The sequence below is a fragment of the Macaca nemestrina genome, chromosome 11 (genome assembly GCF_043159975.1).
Source record: "Macaca nemestrina isolate mMacNem1 chromosome 11, mMacNem.hap1, whole genome shotgun sequence".
Lineage (NCBI taxonomy): Eukaryota > Metazoa > Chordata > Mammalia > Primates > Cercopithecidae > Macaca > Macaca nemestrina.
This window is the reverse complement of record NC_092135.1, coordinates 58,100,756-58,112,968: the sequence shown is the minus strand read 5'-3', so window position 1 is coordinate 58,112,968 and position 12,213 is coordinate 58,100,756. Positions and strand designations below refer to the sequence as shown.

Genomic DNA, 12,213 nt, shown 5'->3' with positions numbered 1-12,213 from the left:
CCTTTGTCTTTAATCTCTCCTGCCCTGTAGAGCCTTTCCATTCACCCACTCTGTCTCATCATCCCTCATTGTAATTTCTTGAACTTAAGTGTTATTGCCAAAGTACAAAAAGCAAGAAAATAAATAAAATGTGGCATCTCTTTCTGCTAATCCTGGACATGAAATTTTCGTTAATCTTGCTAAAATAATTGCTCTTGTGATTTCATTCTACAGTTCCAAATCCTCCAGCCTCATTCTGTTCTCTCTGTCCTTTTCTTAGAATGCAGAGTCCTCCAAGACCTTTGGAGACTTAAACTTCCATAACTCACTACATAGGTTTACATTAGATTCTTTATTGTCCTACAGAGCCCACCTAGATTTTTGTTTTCCCCAGTTTTTCTTACTCAACTTGACCTTCCTTCTATGTTTATGCCTCCTCTATTTAGCATCCGTCATACAGGGTCTCATATTTTTAGTTATTTTTTAGTATTAAAAGTTTTTTTACATCCCCCAAATGACTGTCCTCCTTAATGGTAGGTTTGGCATCTGCTGTATTTTTCATAGGCCTTGAAAGGGCATACTGTAAACATGCTATAAATATTTGTGAGTTGATTCCTTGGTTTAATTCTCCTTTCTTGACTGTACTTATCTTTCCTGTAATCCCTTCACCTTCAGTGCCTGGTTTTCAGTTGTTTCTGACCTTTAGGTCTGCAGTAGCTCTTCTTGCCAAGCATTCTCCTTTAAACCCTGGCTTCAATTCCAGCTGCATAAGATGTAGCTTCCTGTTCTGTATACACCAGGAATCTTTTATTCACAAAGGTACACTCAGCCATATAACACAAGTGGAAGGGGCAGTTATCTAATGTAAGAGTTAGGCCAGAACAACCAAATGAAATGGGGAATATCTTTCTATACCCTTAATTTTTGTGTCTTGGAAGTAGAAACATTGAAAATCTTCAGGGCAAAAGAGGTAAATGTCTTATAAAATTTATTTGATTTTGATTGCCTAATAAATTTTTACATCTTCTGTCTCATCTCCAAATACCACTGTACATACCAAGTAAATAAAGGAAATAAAACCAGCTGAATTATTCCAGGTAGTGAGAATTCAGAATAACATGGGTAATGACTCTTTCTACTATTTTTAGGCCTCATTCTCCAAAAAACTTTATTTGCTAAATAGATATAATATATACTTTGTGTTCCTTCCCCTATCCAACCACTGTTAAAAGAGCTAAAGCAAGTTTTAGGAAATCCCCTTTGTCTGGGAGGCCATTGAAAAAACAAAGCAGCCAAAAAAGTGAGTTAGAAAACTGCATTCATCTGTGTGTATATGTGTTGAGGGTGTGTATTGTACTTTTTCTTTTTTCACAGCAACTCCAAAATAACGAGAGGGGGTTTGGCTTGTAGTCCTCAAATTCACTTCCCTCTAATAGATACGTTAGTTATTCCTTTTAAGCTTTAAAGCCAGTCCTGCCGACCCCTCACTGAGATATATACTCTATTGGGCATGTTATTCCAAGATAGACCAATGTCATGTATCCAGAAGGTCTTTAGGCAGGTAACTTCTTCCTGAATGTCGTCACCATCTGTCTTAAGGACCTTAGCAATTACAGAGTCCACCCTCATCCTCGTACTCTTTTGGAGCTGTGCAGAGTCAAACTGGGAATTACTTTCAATCTGTGGAACAATCTGTGGTTGGTGACCCAAGTTTCTACAGCTGTCAACATGCTTGGCCTTTAAACTACAAAGCAAACGTTCTGCCTCCCATCTTTGCTACTTAGTTGTGTAACCTTGAATACGTCCCTTACTCACTCTGCTCCTGAGTTTCACATCTACAAAGTAGGAGTAATACTCCACCTCCCCAAAAGATTGTTATGAAGATTAAAATAATTATATAAGTTTTATATATATATGAAACTTAGAATTTATATATATATATATAATTTAGAATAGTGCCTGGCATAGGGTAGGAGCTATATACCTGTAAGTAATTACTTTTATTATTCCCCTGAATTAACTCATGAGGTCATACGTTTTCCCATGTTGTATTTTGTTTTTCTCTTCTTTTTCTCATTTCAATCCCCTGTCCCTCCTACTTGCTGATTATGGTCATTTACATAGGCACAGCATCTTTTACGGGATGCGTAAATCCCTGTTTGTCCTTCAGGAGCAGTTATTATGAAAACTATCATCCTATATGCATGAGCAATATCCTGCCCTTTCTCAAAGTTAAAGTATCTTTTTTGTTTAGACATATCCCTTTTTTTTTTTTACTGTTGTTTTAAACACACTCATTGTGTTTTCAGGTTTAATAATGTTCATAAAATATTCTAAAACTAGCACAAGCACTGCAAATGACCCCATGTGCCTTAAATGAATTTACAACTGAAATGACCAATATTAAAATAACTTAACAACCATTATCGCCATCTGTTGGTGGTGGTTGGAGTGGACTCCACTCTCCAGAGCTTTGGCTTATAACTGGGACTCTTCAAAAGCTGCACGTTCCCTAGCACACAGGAAAATTGTGTGTGTGTGTGTGTGCGCGCGTGCGCGCACATGCATGTGTGCACATGTACACACACACACACATTTTTACATTTGTATGTGCACATTGGATAAAGTCTATAATGATATGCACCAATAATCATATCCAGGACTTCAGGTGATTTTAATTTTTCAACCTACTTTTCTGTATCTTCTAATTACAATAAGCTTGTGTTTCTTTTGTAAATATAAATTACCAAAAAGGTAGAATTTAGGAGGAACTAAGTGATGGAAGCAAAGGAGAAAATTAAGCTTTATATACTAATTGCAAACTAAGATACACCTAAATTTTATATTATAGCAGATGAAAGAGGAGATCTAAATGGAAGTAAAGAAATGAGTAAAACTGTGGTGCAAACTAAGGAAGTTTTAGTAAATTCTAAGCAAAAGGTTTTATTAGCCAGGTTCACTTGGGCCGAGAGGTTTGAACATGAACTTTTACCTGTTATCCTCTCCCTTTGAAATTCATATTATTGTATAGTCATGTCTCTTAATTATTCTTTATCTTTTTACTGTCAGAGCTTGCTCTGGAGTAGATTATCTACTTTTAGTGAAGAATATTGTAATCTGGGTAGCTGGGGCTGTGGTCTAACCCAGTTACTCTGAAGCCAGATAAAACCCAAAGAATCTTCATAGTCACTCTTTTTTTTTTTTTTCCCATAAAATTCTACACCATGCTGCTGTTTGGTCATGCACTTTCTTGGTGTCCTTAGAGTGTGAATTCCACCAGTCAGGAGGCCTGTTTCTCCTAGTACATCATATGTCCCTTATTCCGTAACAATGAGTTTTTTTTAAACATGGGGTCTCACTCTGTCACCCAGGCTGGAGTGCAGTTACGCAATCCTGGCTCACTGCAACCTCTGCCTCCCAGGCCCAAGTGATCCTCCCAACCTCAGCTTCCTAAGTAGCTGGGACTACAGGCACACCACCACACCCAACTAATTTGTATATTGTTTATCAAGAGGGGGTTTTGCCACATTGCCCAGGCTGGTCTCGATCTCCTGAGCTCAAGCAGTCTGCCCTCCTCACCCTCCCAAAGTGCTGGGATTACAGGCATGAGCCACTGTGCCTGGCCGATGATTATAAATAAATAAATAAATAAATAAATAAATAAATAAATATTAAGCTACAGATAGGAGCAAGGGTAGGTGAAGATCTGGTTGCTTTGTGAATTTGTACCCAGATGTCTGTTACTCTTACAGGCATTGGTGATTGACAACAGAATTAGACTAAATGTTAACTGTCTATAACAGCTCCCCCTCACCCCTCACTTTAAATCTTACTGCAAGTAAAATGAGTAGAGAGAGATGATGACTGCTGTGAACCCTCCCACTCCTTATCCCAGTCCCTGAGGTGCCATTTGATATAAGGCTCCTCCTTATATTCTAGATCTGGACCTTTCCTGGCCCTTTTCTCATGACATCAAAAACTATTGGTTCTATACTCCAGTGACACAATAAGGTATCCAAGTCACCCACTGAGGAGCTAACTTAGCTAGGGCCTGACGGATTTCAACGGTGCATCTTCCAGTTCTGGGGTCTGTATTTGAATGGGAGCCTCTTGTGCTGGGAGTGGTATAATTGAGTGGACAGCCCAAAAGAAGAATGTTTTAGGAAAGGGAAACCCTTCAGTACCTTAGGTAAATCCAAATAAGCAGCTTCCTGTGCCATTTGTTTGCAGAAGGCCAGTATGCAGCTGCCCCACAGACAGAGTGGAATCTGTTTTCTGATGTTCTGTGAAATCACAGTCTTTCAGTCTTAGCCCACAAATTGCAAGGAAAACTACAATAGAAAGTAAAACTGATAAATGTCAGAAATCATTCTTTTTCTGCTCAGCATCCTCTGTCTTGTTACTCCTCTTTCAACCGTAAGCCACATGTTTATTTCTTATGTTTGAAACGAACAAGTAAAAAATTGCCTGTGCTTAGAAGATGAGTATTTCAGTACCATACAAACCTTCCATTACTCTTCTACTTCCATACTCAGAGGTCATTGTTTCTCACAATCATTTCATTGATAAGTTGCCGTGAAAATTTACTCGTTTGTGAGCTCCGGGATTTCAGGCAAGGTGTAATGCTCAAAACTTGTATGAGCTTTTTGTTTTCTCATATGCACAAATGGGAATAATAACACCTACCTCATAAGATTGTTGTGAAGTTAATTAAATAGGAGCATACATGCAAAGTACCTGGCACAGTGCCTAGGACATAAGTAGGAAGTCAAAAAATGTAATGCCCTTTCTAGTTTCTTAGAAAATAGCCAACCAAATAGTTGAAGAGATTAGGGATAGTTTCATGGAAAAGATAACGTTTGAACAGGTTCTTCAAGTTCAAGCATAGGTAGAATAGGGTAATGGAGAGATGTTTAAAGTGATATTTAAGGTAAATTAATGCAACAGACAGGGTTGAAAGGCTGGATGCAGGGAGAACTATTATGTGTTTTTTGCATGTGTCTAGGAACAGTGAAGGGAGAAAGTGAATGTTGGAAACATATCAAAGGCAAAACTCAGAACTGAGTTATTGATCACCTGGATACAGGAATTACTGAGTTAGTGATGGCACAAGGACCCCGAGCTTGGTAGGAGATGGGGAGAGTGACAGTGCTAGTGAATGAAAAGAGATGAGAGAGACAGGGAAAGCCATGTTTGGGGTACCTATTGAAGATGAGATTTAGAAAGTGATGGGCTTGATATTTCACTACTTAAATATTTCACTAGATATTTAAGAATCCTAATAAAATATTAAGTTATTTAAGTGGAAAGAGGAAGAGAGAAAAACCAAAGCTTTGGTGATTTTAAAAAAACACATATACACACACAAGAACTGGGCAGCATCAGGAGATTGATTAATTAAAACTGTGGCACTGAATGAATTTCCTAAGAGAAGAAACAGTTAAAGACCAAATATTAAACTTGATGAAAGTACTCAGTTAAGGAAGGCGAAGAGGAAGTTGAATGGGCGAAGAACCCCTGAAAGAGGACTGTGAAAGATGGAATGAGATTAGGGAGTACCTGCCACAGAGAAGGGAGGTGCACTGGCATAGTGGACTCATGCCAGACGTAGCAAAGAGGCTGAGAGGGTGTGGTGTGGCTTGCATTCAGCACTACTGAGCCTTTTCTCTTTCCCTACTTCCTCATTCCCCTTTCTCCATGCCTTTTCCTGTCTTTCCCATCATTAAATGTTGAAAGCAGAACTAGAAGTGTCGAAAGCCAACCCTTTACCTTCCTTCTCCTAAGTAGCCTTTCTTCTGTTTGGTTTACAAAATGCCCTGAACTCGGAGAGCTCAAGCAGCCTCTTAATCACTGTGACTCTCAATCTCTTTACCCCAAATTGGCGTCATACCTACCATCCCCGCTGCTTTTGGAAAAATATGAAACAGGGATACAATCTAGAAGTGCTTTTGTCAAGGACTTGTGCACACAAGTATCTTTGTCCGTTTTTTGTGTTCCTATAAAGGAACACTTAAAGCTAGGTAATTTATTAAAAGAAAAGGTTTATTTGCTTCGTGGTTCTGCAGGTTTTACAAGAAGCATGGCACCAGCACTTGCTGCTTGTGAGGGCCTCAGGAAGCTTCCACTCCTGGCAGAAGGCAAAGGGGAGAAGGTGTGTGCAGAGATCACATGGATAAAGAGAAAACAGAGGAGGGAGGTGCCAGGCCTTTTGCACTGGAACTAATAGAGCAAGAACGCACTACCACAAGGATGGCACCAAGCTATTCATGAGGGATCCACCCTCACATCCTAGACACCTTTCATTAAGCCTGATCTCCAACATTGGGAGTTTTTGTTTGGTTTGTTTTGAGACAGGGTCTCACTCTGTTACCCAGGCTGGAGTACAGTGATGAGATCACAGCTTACTGCAACCTCTGCCTCCCAGGCTAAAGCGACCCTCCCACCTCAGCCTCCTAAGTAGCAGGGACTACAGGCCCCACACCACCATGCCCAACCAAATTTTGTGCTTTGGGCGGGTGGAGACGGGGTTTTGCCATGTTGCCCAGCCTGGTCTCGAACTCTAGGGCTCAAGCCATCCCCTGGCCTTGGCCTTCCAAAGTGCTGGGATTACAGGCATGAGCCACCATGCTCAGCTGGGAATCATATTCTAACATGAGATTTGGGTGGGTGAAATATCCAAACGATAGGAGCTGGTAAATATCAAGCATATAACCTAGGTAGATAGATGGTTGCTGAAAGGTTGTCTTTAAATCACTTACTTTTTTCTCATTTGTAGATTTTTATAGATTATTTCTTTGTAAGCCTAGTGATCTGTGAAATGCTCACAGTCTCAACAGGGAATTGAAGGTGTTTGTGCAGCATTATGCCTCTTAGATGTAATTGTCATTTGAACCTGAAATTATCTTTACTTTTATGCTAGTTAGTAATAATTTGATTACACGGAGTGAACATAGGGAAGATTAACTATAGGAGAGAAGTGGTTCAAGGTATTTTTTTTTCTTCTAGATAAATATATTTCAGCTTGTTTCAGTGCATAAAATACAAGTCTGTAATATTCACAGTGGCTTAAAATGCTACAAAATACTTCCATTTCCTAAAAAAATGTAATATGCTTTTTAGTCCTCAAAATCATTCATGAGAAAATTAAAGTAGAGCAAATGTGGAATTTTCGAAGTTAATATCTAGGAAAGTAGACTGTAAATGAGGAAACCTGAGACTCAGATGCATCAAGTAAGTTACGTGCATTTCCCAGAGTCTTACTTTGATTTGTTTTGTTTTGTTTTTGAGATGGAGTTTCGCTCTGTTACCCAGGGTGGAGTGCAGTGGTGCGATCTGGGCCCACTGCAACCTCCGCCTTCCCAGTTCATGCGATTCTCCTGTCTCAGCCTCCCAAGTAGCTGGTACTACAGGCATGCACTACCACACCCAGCTAATTTTTTGTATTTTTAGTAGAGACAGGATTTTGCCATGTTGGTCAGGCTGGTCTCAAACGCCTAGCCACAAGTGATCCACCTGCCTCGCCCTCCCAAAGTGCTGGGATTACAGGTGTGAGCCACCACACCCAGCCTTACTTTGATTTTTAAGAAACAATTTTAAAAGTTATCTTTCCCAGTAATGGGATGGCTGGGTCATATGGTACATCTAGTTCTAGATCCTTGAGGAATCGCCATACTGTTTTCCATAATGGTTGAACTAGTTTACAATCCCACCAACGGTGTAAAAGCGTTCCTATTTCTCCACATCCTCTCCAGCACCTGTTGTTTCCTGACTTTTTCATGATCGCCATTCTAACTGGTGTGAGATGGTATCTCATTGTGGTTTTGATTTGCATTTCTCTGATGGCCAGTGATGATGAGCATTTTTTCATGTGTCTGTTGGCTGTATGAATGTCTTCTTTTGAGAAATGTCTATTCATATCCTTTGCCCACTTTTTGATGGGGTTGTTTGTTTTTTTCTTGTAAATGTGTTTGAGTTCTTTGTAGGTTCTGGATATTAGCCCTTTGTCAGATGAGTAGATTGCAAAAATTTTCTCCCATTCTGTAGGTTGCCTGTTCACTCTGATGGTAGTTTCTTTTGCTGTGCAGAAGCTCTTTAGTTTAATGAGATCCCATTTGTCAATTTTGGCTTTTGCTGCTGTTGCTTTTGGTGTTTTAGACATGAAGTCTTTGCCCATGCCTATGTCCTGAATGGTACTACCTAGGTTTTCCTCTAGGATTTTTATGGTATTAGGTCTAACATTTAAGTCTCTAATCCATCTTGAATTAATTTTCGTATAAGGAGTAAGGAAAGGATCCAGTTTCAGCTTTCTACTTATGGCTAGCCAATTTTCCCAGCACCACTTATTAAATAGGGAATCCTTTCCCCATTTCTTGTTTTTATCAGGTTTGTCAAAGATCAGATGGCTGTAGATGTGTGGTATTATTTCTGAGGACTCTGTTCTGTTCCATTGGTCTGTATCTCTGTTTTGGTACCAGTACCATGCTGTTTTGGTTACTGTAGCCTTGTAGTATAGTTTGAAGTCAGGTAGCGTGATGCCTCCAGCTTTGTTCTTTTGACTTAGGATTGTCTTGGAGATGCGGGCTCTTTTTTGGTTCCATATGAACTTTAAAGCAGTTTTTTCCAATTCTGTGAAGAAACTCATTGGTAGCTTGATGGGGATGGCATTGAATCTATAAATTACCTTGGGCAGTATGGCCATTTTCACGACATTGATTCTTCCTATCCATGAGCATGGTATGTTCTTCCATTTGTTTCTGTCCTCTTTTATTTCACTGAGCAGTGGTTTGTAGTTCTCCTTGAAGAGGTCCTTTACATCCCTTTTAAGTTGGATTCCTAGGTATTTTATTCTCTTTGAAGCAATTGTGAATGGAAGTTCATTCCTGATTTGGATCTCTGTTTGTCTGTTACTGGTGTATATGAATGCTTGTGATTTTTGCACATTAATTTTGTATCCTGAGACTTTGCTGAAGTTGCTTATCAGCTTAAGGAGATTTTTGGCTGAGACAATGGGGTTTTCTAAATATACAATCATGTCATCTGCAAACAGGGACAATTTGACTTCTTCTTTTCCTAACTGAAAAGGATTATAAATTATGCTGCTATAAAGACACATGCACACGTATGTTTATTGCAGCACTATTCACAATAGCAAAGACTTGGAATCAACCCAAATGTCCATCAGTGACAGGTTGGATTAAGAAAATGTGGCACATATACACCATGGAATACTATGCAGCCATCAAAATGGATGAGTTTGTGTCCTTTGTAGGGACATGGATGCAGCTGGAAACCATCATTCTTAGCAAACTATCACAAGAACAGAAAACCAAACACCGCATGTTCTCACTCATAGGTGGGAACTGAACAATGAGATCACTTGGACTCAGGAAGGGGAACATCACACACCGGGGCCTATCATGGGGAGGGGGGAGGGGGGAGGGATTGCATTGGGAGTTATACCTGATGTAAATGACGAGTTGATGGATGCAGCACACCAACATGGCACAAGCATACATATGTAACAAACCTGCACGTTATGCACATGTACCCTACAACTTAAAGTATAATAATAATAAATTTTAAAAAAAAAGTTATCTTTCAAATTTTTTCCCCTCAGTTTTTAGAAGGCAAGCATAGATAACAGTGCTTTTCCTTATGGTATGTTCACTATGGAGAGAGTATGGGGTTCAGTTCATATTTACATTATACTGTCACTTCATTTTCAGTAGCAGTATGCTAAATTTTAATGTTCTTAATTTTTCCTATATTCCCCAGCATCTATGACACATAAAGGAATCTGAACGTATTTCTCTTAGAAACTTCATGAAATTAATGATTAATCCCTGATTAATTCTTATATTCTTCATTATATTCTTGATTGCCCATTTCTTAGACACATATGCATGCACACAAGTTAGTGAGTTTACTGTATAATTATTATTACTGAATTACACGTGGTGTAAATAAGTGTATTTATGAACAGTTATAAAAGTCCTCAGTAAAAAGGATCTGTTTGGCACCATTAAGTGTGTTAAACATAAACATGCGCTCACACCTGCCCTTCTGTGGCAATATGGATCCTTGCAGTGCTGTCCATGGAACCAAAATGAATAGAATAATGCAAGCAGTTTTTTCCCCATTACTATTTCATAAAAGCTGTGTGGATCATAGGAGAGTACTTTCCTGTTAGAATTCTATAGCCTTGCATTTGGCTTTGTATTTTACCACTGACGTTATTAGAAGAAAATATTTTGTATAGAGTCCACATCCCATGTTTCTGTCCTAAGATTGTCAGGTAAGTACCTGATTTCTTCAAAGTTGAACTTCAAACTACAATCCCACGATTCAAACGAGAGGCCTAGCCATTCCCTTTTTTTCAGTTTTGAGTTTAGAATTCTCATTTCCTGTCTCTTAGTAAAGAACATTTTGTACTTTAAAGTTTGCAGATGTTTGAAAAGGACATGTGTTCTTTGGATTTAGGCATTAATAAGGGTTCCTTATAACTTCTTTTTCTTTCTTTTCTTTTTTTCCTTTTTTTTTTTTTTCTTTTTTTTTAGATATGGGAAAATAGTCTCCACAAAGGCAATTTTGGATAAGACAACGAACAAATGCAAAGGTATGTTTTCTTGGCTGGTTATTTGGTAAATGATAGCTTTTGAAAAATGATGGAATTTAAAACCTGATCTTTGGTTCAAAACCACCTTCATTTTATTAAAAACCAGATCTTATATATCACCCAGTTTCTGTCTTGCACAGTGTCAGCATATTGCTTACGTTTGTCCCTGGTTGGGTTTTGGCTACAAACCCAACAGCAGCTAGCAGTTTGCCAGAATTCCAGATTTGACGCCAGTAGAGTTAACATGCAAAATACTGGTTGGCATTTAGCCCTTGCTTTTGAAAGGGGAGTAGAGTTAGAAAATAGCTTTTCTTTCCTGAGCCTGAGGAGATTAGAGCTGCTTACTGAAGACCACTGGACTGTACTAAAGAACTGAAAAGATTACATATTGTGCAAATTGGCTCTATTAATTAGAATAGAGTAGTTTTAAGCAGTACTTAATTACATGTTTCAATACTCCCAATTGTTCTCTGCTGAATGCCTGTTGACAATATTGGCAGCGGGGAGGAGAGAACCATTTTCACTGACCAAATTGTAATAGGGAGGGGAGGTCATGCGCCCCTTTGAAATATGCTGCTGCATTAATTTGATGCACTGACCTTCAGTTTTCCATGTAATTAGGATGAGCTCATCCAGCCCCATGTGCTGGAAGAGGAGGCGTCTACAGTAAGCAGCACTGATGCTCTGTGGTTCTGACTTTTAATGATCCAGCATCTTAACAATAGACATGTGATTTCTAGGAAAAGGGAAGAATAGAGTCAGCTGACTTTGAATCTAACTACTGACCCCATGAACTGAAATAAGTTGACAGGAATAGGCAGAGAAGGCAAATCTCCTCATTAATTAGACCCCAGTTTTTCAAGTAGTGGTGACGGGGCAGTGGCTTAGCACAATCTGAAAAAGGCAGAGAACATAAATGAACCCTATGGTAGGGGCCTCTCCTTATAAGCCAAGCATTTCCTTTAATCTAGACTTGAAGTGGTTCATTGTATTTCTGTCTCTTCTTCAAAGTGCCTAAATTTAAAGGAGCTATTGTAGCAAATAACTAAGCCCATGTTTAATCAACATGGCACATTAAGGCAATTTTGCCTTGGGACAGTGAATAGAACGTGCTTTATGTAGAGTCGTACCCAGTAAATATTTTAAATGAATTAAACTAGAGAGAGTCAAATTGTAGACTGAAATGCATATACTTAGTTTCCAAGATTAGTCTTATTTAACATTTATAAATGATTTGGGAGAGCAGAGACACAGAAAGAAATCTTTTGGTTTTATAAAGAAAAACAGACTCTTGCAGGCATAAAAATAGGAAGCTGATCACCAACATCACTTTGAAACTAGAGAGAAATCAGAGTAGACGAGTGGTTTCATCCATACCCTACCTCATCTCTTTTTCTTCCCCATCCCAAAAGAAAGTTTACATGTTGGCTCAGTGTGTTAAAAAGCAGAGCTGCCCTAATTAAGTAAAAGAAAGGACCCAGAGGTTGAATTCTTCACCACATCCCTAAACTGAAAGCCACACTATTTTACACTCTGCTCCAAAAGCAACCTATTCCATAGAAGCCTTTTCAAATTGCTCTACATGATCTAGAAAAGGTATGGGAAAAAATAAACTAATG

At 38.9% G+C, this 12,213-nt stretch overlaps 1 protein-coding gene across 11 annotated transcripts in view; it reads left to right on the top strand.

Moving 5' to 3' along the window:
* Positions 1–12,213, top strand: part of LOC105493171 (RNA binding motif single stranded interacting protein 1) — a 217,694-nt gene that overhangs the window by 162,128 nt on the left and 43,353 nt on the right. For all 11 annotated transcript variants that reach the window (XM_011760646.3, XM_011760645.3, XM_011760641.3 and 8 more), the window contains exon 3: positions 10,536–10,594. In XM_011760646.3, the coding sequence (XP_011758948.1) occupies positions 10,536–10,594 (59 nt within the window). The remainder of the gene's footprint in view (positions 1–10,535; positions 10,595–12,213) is intronic.